This window comes from Tinamus guttatus, unplaced genomic scaffold, assembly GCF_059628265.1.
Source record: "Tinamus guttatus ecotype Peru unplaced genomic scaffold, ASM5962826v1 Tinamus_guttatus_pri_ptg000013l, whole genome shotgun sequence".
NCBI classification, from domain to species: domain Eukaryota; kingdom Metazoa; phylum Chordata; class Aves; order Tinamiformes; family Tinamidae; genus Tinamus; species Tinamus guttatus.
This window is the reverse complement of record NW_028288547.1, coordinates 672,441-690,984: the sequence shown is the minus strand read 5'-3', so window position 1 is coordinate 690,984 and position 18,544 is coordinate 672,441. Positions and strand designations below refer to the sequence as shown.

The window sequence follows — 18,544 nt, the reverse complement described above, 5'->3', positions numbered from 1 at the left end:
ATCTCAGAAAGTGCCAGGCAATTGAAATATAAAGATTGGTATCTTTTAAATATATCGACACTTGGAAATACTCTGGACTACCATTACACCATTGCATAACTCTTTCCATTAGTGCTTTAAGTTGATGAAAAAAGCTGAAGCATATCATTCTTTTTTTTTCTAGAGCTGAAAATAATGAGACAGGGAAGATTCTTGAGCAAGGCTTATGCCCTGGAGCTGGGCACGCTGCCTGAACCTCTACCAGGAACTTGCTTCCTCACCTTGTTCTGCCCTGAATGAGAACAGACATAGGAGGAATAAATCTGTGGCTCGAAGGGAAAGAATTGTAGCACCTGAGGTGCACGGAGGTGACGACAGGGAGAACGCACTGGATGTCCATGATGATTTCCTGCTGCTCTGAAGTGAAAAAGTCTTCCCCTTAACAGGCAAAGGCTGAGATTTATGCTCTGGGCTGCCAGCACGCTAGGCTCGCTGGAGTTTGTGCTGGCAGAGCTGTGGCTGGACGGCTGGCTGAATCTCTATGTAAAATGAGCTTCATTTGGAGAACTCCTTAAGACCTGATTGAAGGCGGAGTAAGAAACTCATTAGGAGTTTGCAGGCAGTGACTTTATCTTGTCTCTGCAATTCAAGTGAGCAAAGAATTGAGAAGATCACGGAGCTGCCATTGCCTATATGGGAGGATGAAATGTTTCTTGTGTTGACTCAGGGGAGCCACAGGTGCAGAGAACTGATAAAATGGGGGGTGAAAAAAAAAGGCCCCCAATGCATTTCCTGGATGATGAAGCCCAGACACTTCTAATATTCTGCACATACATAACATAGTGAGTATCCTCTTGAATTACATCTTTCAGCTGCTAATAGTCCACTGGAAGGCTGCCAGAATTTACTGCTCTGATACCTAGGAACTATCTTCCAATTTCCAGCCTAAATTCATTCATGGTCAGTTTACAGGCTAACCGCTTGTTCTTCAGCCAATGTTGTTCTTCAGTGCAAACGTTTTTTCTCCCTCCCTGCTGTTACACCTCTCTGCTGTGTTTACTGGTTGTAATTATCATCCCTCTCAGCCTTTGTTTTGCTCTGCTAAATAAAGCTGGCTCTGCTGGCCTCATTTCTAAAGTGAGGTCTCTATTCTGCTTGTCAAACTAACAGCCCTCCTTTGCACCTGCTGCAGCCTGAATTAATTCTTCCTGAACACAGGATGACCAGTCTTTTTCTATACCTCAGATAAGATTTTTCTAACACCTTCTACAGTACCGTTAATGCAGTACCCCATCTACTGAATGTAAACGTGACATAATCGGTGGCCTGTTTCTGGCAGTTGAGATGGCAAGAGATGGTGATGCCCAAATGAAGACTTCTAACACCAAAGAGAGGGAATTCTGCAGGATAGCTCTTATTTCTGGGTTACTTCTGGATATAACAACCCCTCTTGAGTCCTGGTAGAAAGAACCTTGCAGATAAGCAAAGCCTTTGCAGAGATAACATATCACAGTAACAAAATCTTATCCCTGACAAAATTAATATTTGGATAGAACCCAAATGTATTAAGAACTTTGCAAAACAAATGAAAGATGTGCATTTTTCTGCAAGGAGCCTAATTCCACACATGACTAGGCAAAAAACCAAAGTGAAGAGCTGGGGCCAAGAAAGAAAGGTCAATACAAAGCTGAGAATTTAGTTGTTTTACAACACATCTTGCATATATCTTTACCAGACTGACATTTACAAGTTGTCTTTTTCTTCTCTATTATTATATATCCTATTACCTCCTAAATTTTCTCTAAGGCACAAATATGAGGGGGGTCAGTTCTGCAGCAAAATGAGAAGTCTTGCTTGGTCAGAAATGCCAGACAATTTTGCAGCTCACTTCTGTGCTTCTGCAAATGTAAAAAGTGACATTTCTGAGGCTCCATTTTAGTTTACACTTTAGAGCAAACTTCCTAAAACATGGAGATACTCAAAGTCCACTTGGATGCAATCCTGTGCCACATGCTGTAGTGACCCTCTGTGTGCAGGGGGGCTGCACTAAATGATTTCCAAAGGTCCCTTCCAACCTTAATGATTCTATGATTCTATGTTCCAGTATTCTGCTAGACTGAATAAAAGAAGAATTGTTGCAAGTTGGCTAATCTGATTCACATACCACTATGCTCATCTCTCTTATGAGAGCTGGGTTGTGACACAAAGAATAAATAGCATGGTGCGTCTGTTACTAATAATATTGCCCCCTTTAAAAATGGCTGAGGTTATTCATAGCAATATCTAAAGTATTATCTGCCGAGACATAAATGCGAATCAAAGAAACATACTGTACTTTCTGTAAAAAAAAGACATTTCTCTCCACAAAATTTCCTTCTCGGCAGGGCTGGTTGGAAACCATCCAGCTAAACAGCTTTGGTTTGCAAAATATTTTGTGAAATCACCACTATTTCCACAAACTTCCTGTGACCTCCAGTGGCTCTGGCACTTGCACTTGCTGGGCTCACGGCTCTGGGGCCGCTTCACCTCTCCTTCCTGCCCTATCCTCAGCCAGGCAAGGGCGTGCGGAGAAAGCAGAGAAGCAACCTGGTAGCTAGAAGGAGGGACGAGGAGACAGGGAATGAAGACTCCCCTCCTTCTGCACCTTGGCTGCTCACCCTGTGAGCCAGGTGCTAAGAGGGGGGACCCTCTCCAGAGGGATCTTCCCTGACTTACCAATAAAACATATGTGAGCTGCCTCCTGATGCAGAACCTGGGTTCCTGGGTTCTGGGGTCCCGGGGTCCTGGGACATTTGGGGGGTAAGGTGGGGGGAAGGCGGGCGCGGAAGTGATAGGAGCGATACCAGCTTCGTGCCGGGCTTGCTCGGCACACGGAGGGGAGTGTGTTTTGGGCTGCAGAGGTCAGGCAGTTAATCAAGCGGGAACATGGTGACATGCCATCAAAGCACCCCGGGCTCCCCGCAAGCGAGTGCGCAGCGGCCAAGGAAGTGCATGCCAGTAAGCGAAAGCGAGGGAGACATGGGCCTGCCCAAGGGGCATGTAAAAATACAGACATTTGGCGTGTGGCACCTTGGAAAGGGCCGGTGTCCTCCTCTCGGGAGCCTGTTTATCTGCCTTGCCAGGAAGCGGTGAGTGTGCCAAAGAGGGTCCTCAAAAGCACCTCAAAATGGCCACCTGCCGCAGCGGGCCCGTGAGGCAGGAGCCCAGCACGGGCTGCCAGACCAGTGTGAACCGCTGCCCTGTGCACACTTGGAGCTCTACTAACCCACGGCCTGTTACGATGATTTAAAGGGGGAAATACTAAAATTTGGGGCAGGATACAGTTGCAGTAAGAGCAAAGCCGGTTTAATTCCATGTGCTTCAGCATCGCCCTTGACTCCCCTACTGTGTTTCACTGCTTCATGGGAACCCAGATAAACGTGGGCTGTTTTTGGTGGAACAAGATTCTGATAGCAAAGACCTTGAAATGTCTCTTAAACAAAGCGCGTTGCACCTGGAAGAAGACAAAAGGCTGGCTGGCAACAAAATAACCTCACAGTCTCTACATTTCTTACTAATTCAAAGAGTTGGTCTTTAAATGATCTCTGTTATTTTGCTGTAGGTGCTAATTCTACTGCTTAGGTTAAAGATCTGTCAGCAATTTTATTACAGACTCTTGTTTCCAGGGATTTTAGACTTGGTCATAAAAATGTGGCCCCTGCTGAAACTTAGCATATAAGGTTACCAAAAAAAAAAAAAAAAAAAGACCCGAGTGAGCAAGCTCAGACATTTTTAAGGCTATGAAAGTGTAAACAGAAACAGAAGCATGTAGTGATTATAATGATTGTTTTCCCAACACAGGAAATATAGCTTAATTGTACTTTTCTAACCTATGAATAATAAATTATCAATTGGAAACATGATGTTACTCAACTCTTTGCATTTTTGTAAGATATTCCTAACCCTACCAATTAGAAATTATTTACAGTATTTAGGGAGTCTGCATTACTACCTCACCAGGAGTATCTCCTTGGACTGATTATTTACACATTTAAAATATTCCTATTTGCCCTGAAAAAAAAGTGCTATATGAAAACCATATAAATGGACATTTGTAAAATGCCTGAATTATGGATCTACCTGCTAATTATGGATCTACCTGCTGTGGTTAACACTAACCATTCTGAAGTCACAAAGGATATATTTACTTTCTGGTTGTTACTGGTATTAGGAGAAACTCAACCATGACATACAGATACATGTATATTTATATTTTACATCTCCTTCTCTCTCTATACATATTTATAAAAATGCTCATCAAAGGTCCTAACCAAACTTTCATAAATAACAGTTCAAAGCATAGCTCTATTTTCTTCCCCTGTCTGAGAAAAGGCAGGAGTGAGTTAAGGTTGAAGTGTTAGCTGGGTTTTGAACTTTAACTGAATTTCCATACTCCTGTGAGCGGAGGTCAAATCCTTTGACATTGTATGCTTGCACAAAGTACTTGCACAAAGTAATCTTTCAACTTAAAACATGTGTGAGGTGGTACAAGCTTTTTCTCCCCTTCTGTTCCCCTTTTGTCTGTGAATTGGTTATGGTTAGAGTTTTTAAATGAACAGGTGTACTTTATCCCTCCTTGTGATATGAAAGAAGCATAAAACTCGATTATAGCAATTTATGGTCTCTTAACTTGCTTAGACTTGTATCCATGACACAAGCAGCTTTATGTTCAAATTCAAAACCTGGTAAAATAGGAAGTTAAAATTAACCTCAATCCTTTTATAGATGAAAACCTCAACAAATAAACCGTGGTTTAGTGGCATGGCAACCTGCCCCTTTAAATCCAAGAACTAGTCTGAGATGTCTATTTTGAGCTAGTTTTGTTTTTTAAAAAAGGATAATTAGACTTGGATGAAGAGAGGAGTAGCCTGTGATTCATACTGGTTTGAGTTAAAGCAAAGTTTAATGCTAGTGTTTAGAAGCTAGCAATGTGTGCCTTTTTTTGCCTTCTGTCTATAAAAAAGGCACCCTGTGCTCTCTTCAGTGACAGTGGTTTAATAAAAGTGTTTCACCATGCAAATAAGTATACATGTCAGTACAGCAATGCTACAGAATATGTCAGAAGCATTTCATTTTGGGGGCCTGCATTCTGAAAAGTAATGATGTTAATGAAAAGTAATGATGTAAAGTTAAAAAATGAAAATATCCTGACTCGCTAGAGATCAACCCCCTGAGGTGATGATCACTGAGGAGAATGCTTAGGTACCAATCATAGCCATTTTACCCTGCTCTGATGATGTAATCTAAGAAGATGTGTTCAGTAAATTAAAAAGCAACTGTAGCAGAGAAAAAAATCCTAAATGAGAGTAACTTCAGTCCTAGTCTGGTAGTGACTGCAAGCCTCAACAAGTTGCTCAGACTGTCACTGGGCTGCTGTGTGAATTTCATAGGCAAAGGAAAAGCAGAACACAAAGAAAGCAGTCTGATAATTTAAAAAGAGAGTATCAAGAAGGAAACATTGGCAGTTCATTGCTATCATTTTCTGAGCTAGGTTCACAGGTGAAGTGCATTCAAACCCTGTTTGTAAAACGCGAAGCAGAGCAACGTACTGAATATATTTCTGGAGAGAGCAGCTGAATCTCTAGATGAGCACGGAAGGCCTATCACTCCAAACTTGTACAACTTGAAAACACCGCAGGGAAAGAGGGACACTCGATGTTAAACCTGATACTCCGCATATAAGCATAGAGTGTTCCAAGGAAGCTGAAGAATGCAAGTCTGCAACTAGTGCCTCCACCCACGTTGCCGCTCACTGCTGAGTAGCTATAATAATACATGCATTTTTCTTTATAGGAACAGATCTGTGCATGAGAAATGTGGGAGAAATCCCACTTGGTTCACTCCACAAATTAGCAAACTAAGTGAGGGGACTGTCAGGAGTTGTACATGTGGAATGAGATTCTTTGCCTGAGCAACCTGGCACTGTTCCAGGAAGGAAAGGACCCGAGTGGTCCTTCTAAGTCTCGTGGATGCCTCTTTTTGCTGTACCATACAGAACATGTTGATTTATTTCCCACACTTTTCAAAAATGCCCACATCTACTTGCAGTGAAGTTAACTGCACATTTGCAGTAGACTTTACCAGGCCAAATAACTTGTTAGCCCTGGAAATAAAAAGATGCAACAAGCATTGCATTATGTAAGCAACACCTTTTCCGGTATGCAGCAAAGAGTATCCTGATTTTAAAATAAATGCTGACAAAAATACTGATTCCACTTCATGGTAACTGGTTCTTTCCAAAACACCAGCAGAGAACCTAGATTAAGATAATTTCCTTCTGGCAGGAAGAATAAAGCAAAACTCTATGAGGAACAGCTCTCAAAAAAAGCAAATACTGTCCTTTACATGCACTTTAGATGCATTTCATTATTCATCTGCATGTTGATAATATATTCTGCAAAATACATACTACCTGATAGTTTAGAGATCTGAGTCACTGCTCACTGTGCTTCAGCTGGTTTCACTGACAGACCGGATCTTAGCAGTGACACTCTCAAATCCAGCAGGTAAGATCTTAGACTATTGCTTGCTTTCATTAACATCATCTGATCCTGCACCTTGGAGAAAATTTGACTCCTGAGTCACCATTTTGCAGGTTTTCATTTGAACAAAATTGACTATTGGCAACAGAAATACACCCAAACCAGCCTGTCCATACTTAGCTCCAAGTGGCTGCCTTCATGTGGCAAGACACTCTGAAAAGCTTTCTTTGCTCTTGCCTTCCTGGGAAAAATCAAAACAAGCCATGGAAAGTATTTCTCTCTCATTCAAGTACACAGTGACTTGGTGAATATCCATCAGGAAATATTCTGACACATACAGAAAAATTCTGGAATATGGTATCTTTGCAAGAAAACAAAGACTTGAAGCACTACAGTTCTGCTGTATTTGAGGTTACCACCATGAACTGTTCTGACAAGGCAAAAATGAGGCATGACATACCCCTTAAAAGCTGTTGGATTTATAAAAATGCAGACATCTCCAACGAAGCCCCTCCTTGCTCTCCTCCCACCTCCCCAGATGGCATAAGGGAAAGGAGAGAATCTGCTCCCGTGGCTTTCCCTCGCTCGGCCTCCTACCCTGCCACGGTTACGGTTGTGTTTGCGGACCATAAAGGTCAACACCGATGCTCCACTCGGGCAGCTCTGCCCGCCGTGCTACCACCTTGGCTGCTACCACCATGTCCTGGGGCTGCTGCAAGAGCCTGGGAGAAGCGGGAGGTGACGGGGTGAGCGCCGCGGGGGCGCCAAGCTCTGCGGACTGCACGGGCGCTGCCGGGCGAGCGAGGCGGGGAGGTCGGGTACTTACCCTGAATCTGACTCTGAGGCTGAGGGTTAAAAGCAGTGGTGTGGTTCAAGGAAGCTCGCGGGTTGGGTGTGGGGGCTGGGTGATGTGGGCTGACCCTCATGGCCGTACGACGCAACTGCTCCAGTTCACTCAGGCGCTCTGAAAAGGACAAGCTGCCGGGCTTTGTCTGCTCATCTATTTTCTGACGATGTCCTATTGTGGGAGGGGGGGGAAAAAGATGAGAAAATCTCACTGAAGAATATGGCTCACATACGAAGTCGGTTGACTGTTTTTTCTTACCCCAATCCCCTGGCGAGGTGCCTAACCAGCTAGTGGATGTCTGAAATTAAACTGAATGATAGCTCTACAAGAATAGGAGATACAAACAAGTCATGCATTGTAACCGTAGCACAGGGAAGGCCACCTTCTACAGGACATGGCCTGCTCTAGAAAAACAGATCTACTGGAAATTGCACACTCCTCTCTTATATGTCATAGCGGGGGAAGAAACATTTTTTTAAAAGGGGGAAGCTCTGGCCAGATGGATAAAAAGAGGAAGCTTTTTCAGTGGGCCCTGGGCTACACCTGCACAGGAGAAACATTAAAAATTCAATCCCAGATGGTGATAACGTGTGGTACTTTGGTAAGTACTACGATGCTATAAAATAACACATCTAAACAAATTGAAATTTTGAATCATTTAGCAATGAATTTATAGAGAGAAACTGGCAGGATTGAAACTGTGGGAAAAGTAAGTTTCTTTTCAAGGTGTGTGGAGTTATCAAAAAATGAGGTGCGACTGTGCCTCCTACGGTACGAGGACAAACACTGACCTTACAGTACTCTTGGCCACGGCTGTGTGGGAGTTAGAGGGCCCAACACTCCCCAAGGGCAGCCCCTTGGAGCTGCCTGTGAAGCTCTGGCACCATGGCCTCAAGAGTGCCAAGGGATGGAGAAGGCATGGAAAGGCACGCATCCAGCCCAGCAAGCACCTCCAGACCATGTCTGGATTGAGGTGGAGTGGTAGAGACATCTCTCACTATGGGTTGGACAGTTTTCAAGATAAGCTCTAACAGCAATGAGCAACATAAAAAGGATAAGGAAGTAAATTTCTGACTCATGCCTGTGCTCTGGGATCCTTTGTGAGTGTCCCTGTTATAAAATGCCCTGCTGTTCAGTAACCACAAAAAGTGAGTATACGACATAGAGGAAGGATGCCTCATCTAATCTCCATCTTGCTCTTCAGCAGGCAACATGAAAGCACAACTTAAAATTTTTTGCTTTCTCTCTGCCCCTACAAATACCTCTTAAAAGTTAACCTATTGTCACCATTTTGCAAAGCACTTTTGTGTCTTGTGGTTTTCAGTTTTATAAGATATCCTTCATCATTAGCATATCTTATCCTGGACATCTGCTGACACCATGTTTTAGGGTCAAAATAGAAATTTCCCTCACAGACTTCTGTTTGGTGAAATGTCTGGAATGAGATATTTCAGCCTGATCCCAACTAGGTGCAATCAAAATTCCCCTTGATACTTTTTTTTTTTACCCCCTAAGTGGACTTTTTTCCTAAAAGATCACTGGAACCAGCCCCTTGTTCATTGGTTTAAGCAGAAAGACCACAAATGGATCACCTCTGAAAAACAAGTTATCCTTTAAAGAAGCCCTCTCCAAATGGAAGGCAAGATACTGACTGTAACGAATCTGCGAGGAAACTCACAGACCCCACCTATGTTTAATCAATGCACTTGGATCCCTGGCTCCAAAAGTGTCATTTTGGGCACCTTCCACTTGGGGACCTTCTTATGGAGCAGTGGATGTCATCTTCCCTCTTTTTTTTTTTACCCCAAACCCAATCTCATTTCTACACTTTCCATTTATTCCAACAAATCAATTGCTTTGTGAATTTTTGTGGCTTATCCCTTCCCCTTTCTTCCTATACAGAAGGAGAATATTCCCCATAAGTGAATGTAGGTCAAATCTCTATCCCAGAGGTCAAACAAGATGACATCTTTATTTCTACCTATTTGGCTGAAGAAGGCAACATTATTTGCAGTCTCTCTTTATACCACAGGATCTAACTGCTCCTAATTTTCATTTATTTGTCACAAATAGCTGCCTTTTGTGGGTGTCTCTGCATTTCCCTCCTCCGTCTGCAGAGGTGGTCATTGCTCCTCCTGTGGCAAGTACCCACTTTAATAATCCACAAAGCCCTATTCCACATGTTCCCACAGCATTAATATATAAACATCTGCATAAGTCCAGTTGCCAATTTTGTATATCAGTGAATAAGTAGCAAATCACCTTGGAAAAACTCTGCATGCCCCTTACTCTACAGAGCACTCTTTCACACCACCTTAATAGTTTAATCAAGACACAGAAACATTTTATATACTAAAAGGAAAATGTACATTTAAAAGCAGTTCCCAGTAGCTGAATTTCTAAAATTAAGTTTTATAACTTGCATTATGGTTCTAAATCACAGTGGCTCAGCTTTTCTTCCTGTTGCCAGGCCCTTTGGCACAGCTTGAACTGTCTCAGATTCCACACTGTGCTATAAATTATCCCAAGAAGAAGAAAAAATTAAAATATAAAAAGGCATGTTATACAGAAGTGGTTTCACCATTAAAGAGACCCACTAGGGCTTCAAAAAAAAGTGAGAGAGATGAAAGATGAAAAGTACTTTTATCTGAAATTCTGGTTGGTCAAGAGCAAATGCTTCATTCGTCAGCAGTGCAAATCTGGACGCTGTTTCAAGCCTTTGGCTCATGACACTGGAGTTGAATGCAAACACACAGAGTCACACCAAATGTGTACATATGTAAAACACCTCATGCATTTGAAGTATTTTAAGCTTCAGCAGGTTGAAGCAAAGGGCCTGTGGAGCCAAGAACGAGATCCTTCCAAACCCATACCCCACAATGTAATTTATTCCTAACTTCAGATTCAGTTCAGACATTTTCTGCTGTTAACTCCATGCACCCATGTGATGCTTGACCTCCTTACACGCTGCTTTCCCCTCCGACCTGCCAGATGCTGCTCTCCTGGCTCTGGTGTTTTACCTGCTTGGCGTGCAACCTTGGCAGTGCAACCCCCACGTCCCCGCAGACCCCTGCACAGGTAAATAGCTCCTCTGAAGTGCACACAGCAAGGGCTGCATTAAGGCTGGCGAGGTCATAACCAGCTCTCTGCGTCTTGTGCAAAGTCTCTATGCCCTGTATGTAGGTCTCGCTGGCACAGAATAAGGCAGGGTGGGCAGGCTCGAGCTCACCCTGAGCCAACCAGCTCGTCTACAGCGAGCAGGGGAAGAAGCTCCAAAAGGGGCTGTTATTTTTAATTTTAATCGGAAAAGATACTTAAACTTTTCTCCCTTGCTGACTGCTGTAGGTCATGCAGGTCTGCAGCGTGAAAGGGAAGACTGTGTCACAAAAATGTTAACAAATATAAATGTTTTTGCCTAGCCACTATAAATGCACAGGCAGAGCTTTGCTAGGATGACTTGTATTTTCATGTTTATTAGCTTTACTTTGAAGTTACTCTCTAAACACCTTGCTTAAAGAGCAGGCAAGTTATCCTCAACTCACCCCTGAAAAGGCACAGGACTATTATTATCCCTGTTTTATGGGTGGAAAACTGAATCACAGAGAAATGAGTTGACTTGCCTGTGGTCAGACAGTGAACCTGTGGCAGACGCTTGACTCCTAGTTTAGCACTATAACCACAAAACCAGGCTTCCCCTTTTGAGAAGATTAACGTGTTGAATGATGAAAAAAAGAGTGGCAGGGAGGCGTTTAGCAAGAAGCAGTGCCTCCATATGTTGCCACCCCTGAAATAAGGAGCAGCACCATGAAGCAGCCCTTCACAGCATAGAAGCACAAAACCAGTAACAGGAACCTCAAGAAGGGGCAGAAAACCTTGCAGGCTTTTACAACTGCTAAGGTGAAAGAAATATGTGGAAGTTTTTATCACCCACTTTTCCTTACTTCACCAAACACGTTAGTCAATTTGACAATTTGCTATATTCTTTTCATGCTGTTTTCTTCTACTGTGGGCCAAATCTTCCACTGGTGTAAACCGCTGGAGCTCTACTGAGCTGATACCATGGCCACAAGGATTTGTCACTTAATTCTACAAATCGGAATTAACTTTATTTACGACAGCTAAACATTAAGCTTTTGTAAAAGGTGAAGTGGGTGCAGAGCTCAGAGAGCCCGACTAAAGTCTTTGCTTGCTGTGGGCACTCCCAGGTGTGCTCCTTCCCTGCCCATTGCTCCCTGTGGTGTGGTTTTGTCCATCTTAGGCTGCAGGTAGAAAGGGAAGGATACCAGGATTTTTCCCTTGGGTGGTAGGGTCAGGCTGTTAGTGCAATGTTTGGGATTTTGATTAGAATAAATAGGACATTCAGCCTACTAGGCTAAACCAAGGGGTCTGGGGTCTTTTTTTTTCTTTTTTCTTATCCCTGTTAAATACTGTCTCAGTGAGCTCAGGTGGATATTTTTACAAAGCATATTAAACAAGGTGTGTGAAGACAACATTAGCTTTCCTGTTCCTTTTACAGCAACACAACATGAAAGTCAATTCCCTCTTAGTGGGAGGAAAATGCAGTTTTATAGACTTTAAGAGAGTGTGGAGCCTGCAGCCTGGCCCATGGCCACCAGGTTGGAGTGCGGGATCTGACCGCGACAGCGACGCAGTGTCTTGGCAGCCCCCCGAGGTTCCCGAGCACCTCGAGTGCTCACTGTGAGCTGAGGGCTGGCAGCAGCCATCCCAGCTGCCTGGAGGGCTGGGAAGCGACACAGGACTCTAGTTACGTTCATCTCAGTCTACTTAGTTTAAGCATCCCTAAACTCCTTTCATATCCACATGGAGAGCATCAGGTAAAACAGGAGCTAAGGAAAGACAGAAGACCATCAGAGTCCCTGCTCTCTCAGGTCAAGCTACTGAAATTCTTGCGGATAGTCAGTATTATTTTACAAGTGAGTATTGCTGCAAGGGATTAGACCAGTTGTATTTTTCTTTCTGTTTTAACAGGGTGACAGGATGAGTGAACCCTGCTGCTGGTTACCCCCAACACTCGCAGATCTCCCCGATGGAGCTGGCGTGCTGGGAGCTCCTCGCACACAGGGGCCTGCGCGCCCGCTGCCTCACTGCACATTCGCTGGCTCACAGCTGCCGAGCACCTGGGCCAAATAGAAACACCCCACTTCTTTGTGTGTTTAATCTACAGGTTTTCTGCCCCAAAGGAGCTGATTTTGCTTGTGTGTAGACAGCACGGGGGGAGCTCAATGCGGCAGACGCCCTTCTCCCAGAACGGAGCAGAAAGCCTTCCTCTTGCCTCTCAGCCCTCCTCTTCCCCACGTGGTGCAGGGTTAGAGCTCTCCACCCTCCTCATGCCAGGCCTGGAATGGAGGCTTTTAACCCAGCGTGCAAGCTGAAAGTTGGATTACACACAGGAAAACCGAGTGTCTCTCCAGACATTGCCAGAGGCCGGAGTGAGTGATCAGACCCTATGCTTGGGTTCAGTGGAAGCTCACCCACCTTTGAACCATTTTGGAACCCGATCCAAACATCTCTGCATTTCAGGGTTGTTTGCATTCAGGGATTTGGTTTGGCTCCAGCTCTAGTTGAGTAGAAAATAAGCCATGTTTCATTGTGTCCAGTTAATAAAGTGGTAACCATTGTTTTGTACTACTGAGTTAAAATAAATCCAATTATTTTTGTCTGTAGTGAAGGATGAGAAGAAAATATACTCTTTCACATTCTTCATCGGCATGGTAGCACACCATCTTTAGTGCAAAAAGTTATACAGTCTTGCAAACAAAAATGAATAAAAGTATAGTGATTCTCTGTTACTGCCAAGACAGGAAATGCTAATGCTTGAAAAACAGCTATCCCACTTGCAAAAAGTATTTTTTAGCTAACAATAGTCTCTTATATACATGAAACATAGATATTTTCCTACCTAACAATGTCTCAGATAAAAAATAACGGTATTTTGCACATTTTTTTTCTCTCATTTTATATCTCCACAGAAATAGCATCTCTTACGAATTTTCTGAGAAGACATTGCTGTGTTTTAACATGTGCATCCACAAACCTGATCCTGCAAAGGCATATGTACATGCTTAGCTTCTTTGCAGTCAGCATTATCATGTGGCGGCCCATAGGATTCTACATAAAAATAAAATAAAAATAAAATAATAAAAGTAAAATAATAATGATAAAAGCAATCCAAACAGTGTTTTCCTGTCTAGCCACCATCAGTTGGTAAAGGCTTTTACTCCATCCAGGAATTAGCGCAATTGACAAAGTAGAGCACCATAGCACACCAAACCCTTATACAGCATTCAAATATATAATGAAGAACTCTAAAATAAGGATAAGACACAGCGCAGGTCAGTTTCTTTTTCCTCAGTTAAAATTAATGCTGCAATGAGGGAAAATAATGGTGCTGGTAGTCAGAGCTTAACTGAAGAGTAGACTCCTCAGTGATTATATTTTTTGTTGTTTCACTTAAGCATTGTACAACTAAAGCCTTCCTTCCTGAGAGCAGGAACATCATGGCAGACAGGATATTACACTAAGTGTTTTAGTGCCCTGTCTGTAATTACGAACAGAATCAGTGTTGCTCATCAGATCCAACCTGACCATAGGCACGTGGCGCAGGGAGACGCACAGATGACACCGGGTATTAGGCACCTACAGCACTTGCTGGACACAATGAATGATACACAGGCTGACACCCAGATGCCCTCTAAAAGCCAAGTGCCAAATACTGCCACCGCGGCGTAATGTCGAACACAGACTGACTCACACTGGAGGCCCTTCTAGATGCACTTCTTCTATCAGCTCCCTGGCACACCTCGCTCTCTCCGCGCTTCTATGGAAAATCCGTTTGTTACTCTGAGTAACTGCAGACACATTCGGTATTTCAGGTACGATCCTTTGATGGGCGTTCCATTTTTCCACCGGATAATCCAATTTGGAGGGGAGCGAGTGCAGCGCCAGCGACACCGGCAAGGTAAACACACGCTGCCACGGCGCGCTCTGCTCCGTGCTGCGCCCGCAGTCTGCACCGCACAGCTTGCTGCCCCCGCCGAGGGCCAGTCACACTGCGAGGCCCGACCGACCGACCGTGCTTCTCTTTTGCTGTGTTTTTCAACAGTAGTTAAACACTCCCGGCACTATTTTTTTATTACGACTTCTTGTTTAAATCGGCACCATTTAAAAAAAAACACACCGGCAAACACTGTAAGTAAAGGAAGTCACAAATTTCTGATGAGACAGCGTCCCACACTAGAATAAATCAGAGCATGTGGGAGAGCCAGAATCAAACCCTGTCTTACCTGATCTACACTAGAAAACAAACTTCCATTTCCTATTTTCCAGATGTGTGCTCTAACTATAAGATGGGGCCCATTCTCATCCTGTTTCTATCCATATTTTGCTATTTAAATGCAGCCGGGGAGCTTTCCCTGGAAACCAATGCCTGTTTTTAAGATCCATGTTTTGAGAACCACATTTGAAGAAACAGGGCACATGCACTGCCTGATAAAAGGAAGAAATTGGGGCTCTGCCTTCCTCACTCAAGCTGTGCACACTAATGGCAACGCTATGGGCCGTTTTGGCTTGGGTCTCTCTTGCTGATGGAGCCTTTGCTTTGCTGATGAGCACGTCTCACATTTATCCTGGGGTGCACCAGACAGAAAGGAACAGTCTGGAAAAACTAACTGAGGCAGGAAATATGCTCCCCCACAGCTCTGTTAACAAGGCTTGTGGTATACAAACACAAAGCAATGCACAAGCACATTTCTATTTAAATCTTAACAACAACAACAACAAATCTTGCTTGCCATGGACCCACCAAAATTTCTAATGACTCTGACATATATGTGCCTTTTCTGTTGTTGTTGTTGCTGCAGAAGTACACTTATTTTGTGAGTTCACCTTAGGAATTAGGTCAGCTCGGTGAAACAAAAGCAGGGGAACTGGGTGTTTGGACTTTTGAGGGAAGTTGTTTGTGGAAGCTAAATTAGTCTACAAAATTATACCCTTCCCTTTCTTTTTTCTTTCCCCTATGTCAATGTATATACTTTAAAAATCCTGACTCCTTGACAAAGTTTGAATACCTCCCAACTTAAGCAACACATTGCCAAAAGCCTCTTTGTTTCTTTATAGTTTGCATCTTCCCACACGTACAAACTGCCATAAGAATACCCTCCAGACATGGGCTGAGACATAATAGCTGAAGATATGCATGAAAGAATAGGTGCAGAATGAAACACAACCAGCCAACCAAGCAAACAACCCAAAAAAAAAAAAAAAAAGGAAAAGAAAATACAAGCACAAAAAGACACCTCTATCCAAAGAAAGAGCTGCAGAAACACAACTTGCAGACTGCAAGGAATGATCCTCCAGCTGAACAGTCCTTTGCTGGCTCCACTGAACACAGGGGTTGAAGCTACTAATGCAGGCACCCTAATTGCGTGCTTGACTTCAGTGGGATGATCTGGAGCCCTTCCCTCTCTGTGTGACTTTATACTGTGGAGGGTGATGGTATTTCCCTACTTTGCAGTGCCTTTGAGAGGATAAGCAAATGGAGGAAAGTGAGTCGCACAAACATCATGCAATTGGAAGTTAGAGAAATAGCTTTCACAGAAACGCCTTTAATCATCCCACTAAAATACCCCTACATAGTAAAAAGTCTCCATAATTCAGCCTAATATAGAGTTCAACAAGGGACCTAGAATGGAAAGGTCAAGTCCTGTGGCTCACTGTTTACATAAACCAGAGGAATTTGGAAACAAAAAAGTAAATTTATCCCCCCCCCCCAGATGTTGACTATTCAGACTTTGACAACTTGTGAAAAGCTTTGCTCCTATCCAAAAAAAAAAAAAAAAAAGAAAAAGAAAGTAAAGGACTTAGCCAAACTGTCCACTTTCATTCAACCAAAGTTCTCTGCTTTACCAAGTCCAGTGACTGGTGTTCCCCTGAAATATTTGAAAATACCTGATTTTTTTTCCCCAAAGAAATGAGTTTGAATATTTTTATCTCTAAGTTACTAAGCAGTCCCTCCTCTGTACTAATGCTCCATTGTGCCTACACAGGACTGCAGTTCACTGAAAGCTCATAAATTTAATGTGGTTCTGCTAGTCTTTATTTTAGGTTCTTGAACCACTTTTTGCTTTCCTCATTTTCTTTGCAGCTGCAGAGAGATATAGTAAGCTACTGTATAGCATTTTGAAAGCAGGGCCTCTGAGAAGTTTCCAAACTGCATACAAGCAGGTTATTCTTTGGCTTGTTTTCTTTGGCTTGATGTTAGCAGCACAGAATGAGTCAAACAGTATTAACTTTCAAGAGGGAAGTGGTGTGGTCAACCAAAACTGTTTGCGGCTAGATTGCGAAGATAGGTAGAGCAGGTAATGAAGAACAGCCCATAACGCAGGGTGTAGGTAGGAGAGGCAAGCAGACTCAGGCAAACAGAATCCTTAATAATTAAATCAACACTGTCGCCTAAATTTTTCTGCAGCTTTATGTGTCGAGGTTATGACACAGCCTGACTTTTCTTGCCTAGGGAGCTTTGAGAAGATGGCCTGCTGTATGTTGTATTTAATGGAGTCAAACGACAACGCTCTGCGCGGAAAGAATGAGGGTTTGATGCTGTAGAAAAAGGCATGTATGGACTTTTTATTTGTGGCTGGCTAAATTCTTTCTCATGTCTCCTCCCATTTTTTACAGACTGTTTCTTATCTGTTCCCCCTTAAAGGAGGAAGGAAGGAAGATGTTTCCATCTGTCTCTCTCTTTAGGATATGTTTCTGGTATTAACCGGCACACTGTGCTATAGTACAACAGCCAACTCGCCTTTTTGGGGGCGTGGGGGCAGGTTCAAAAGAATTTTGGACATAGCCTTGATTAAACCCTGCTTTCCCCCACATTTCTGTGCAGACCAATGCAACATTGACATACAAACAGTCCGACCAAGATTTATCATTAACACTAATAGAAAATCATTTATTCCTTACAATTCCCAATCACAACCGATAGATAGGCAAAAAGCAGGGATACAAGTCAGCTACAGAGCAAAAGTACTTTTTGCACTCATTACATGTGTGACAGCGGATAAACTAAAAACCTGCCATGTTTACATACAAGCCTCCAAGGAGGAAACTGCTGCATGTTCTGATAATCCAGGGCAAGCTAAGCTATGAGTGAATGCAGCACAAATGGATTTTCACTCCTTCCAATTACATTCCAAGAAGAAAATAGGGCTATTCACTGAAAACGCTGCACAGATTCATCCAGCCGTTCTCTTAGATACTTGTTGTTTTTCTAAATCCATAAATAAGGCAACTTCTCAAAAACTGAGGCATCCAAAAAGACGCTGTACTGTCCAAAGACTCTCGGGTGAACGGAAACGCCTGACCGCTTCCACACAGAGTGTGGAAACGTGGGACCACACAGTCCCATGTTTCCCCTCTCCCTTTTTACAGATCCCTTAGGAGCCTGAGAAAAGAGTAAGGCCTCTCTCCGGTGTCCCACTGAGTCGCTTGATGGGAGAAAGCAGCTTGCAGAGGACCAGAGTCATGCCGCTCTCCTACACATCCCTGCAAGAAACTTTCTCCCTGGCATCAACCATGCCATAGGCATTTGGTGGAAAACCATGTACAGGACACTGGCATTGCTAATAGGTGTTCAACCAGCACAGTTTTTTTTCAGCTAACCCCATTCCAGGAAGGGCCAGGGTTATATTATACTCCCAAAACCACAGTAGGCAGCTGCACTGTGGGTCCTAACTATGAGTCCCTTCTTCTCCACCCCACGCAAGGCGTCCACAGCTGCTTCAAACCTTTCATTTGATCAGGTCTAGTGACTGCAGTTGGAAAGACTGTTCTTGCTGAAGAAAGCATGATAGATGAAGGACCAGACTTACAAATCTCAGATTTAGAGTACCATCAACATGCACCAACTTTACTGGAGAGAGAATCAGTCTGTGAAAGAACCAGGATCTTCAGCGAAGATCAGCATTTGGTCATATCTCCAAGGGTCATTCTAGCTGCCACGATGCTGTACGTGAATGCTTTTCTTTACTTACATACATACACATAAATGCCAGTGGCATCTATTCAGTCTTTTTTAATTTGTCTTTTCATAATCCTACAGAAAATCCACTTCCTGCCCCCTTTCTTCCTCTCCCACAAAAAGCTACTTATTCATCCATCTTAACAGCTATAAATTCTT

General features: G+C 43.3%; 1 protein-coding gene across 4 annotated transcripts in view; it reads right to left on the bottom strand.

The window, feature by feature from the left end:
- RUNX1 (RUNX family transcription factor 1) overlaps positions 1–18,544 on the bottom strand; it is a 162,288-nt gene that overhangs the window by 23,420 nt on the left and 120,324 nt on the right. For 3 of the 4 annotated variants that reach the window (XM_088523369.1, XM_088523378.1, XM_088523389.1), the window contains one exon: positions 7,327–7,518. The exons of the other annotated variant lie outside the window; for it this stretch is intronic. In XM_088523369.1, coding sequence (XP_088379495.1) covers positions 7,327–7,518 — 192 coding nt within the window. The remainder of the gene's footprint in view (positions 1–7,326; positions 7,519–18,544) is intronic. 4 annotated transcript variants of the gene reach the window in all.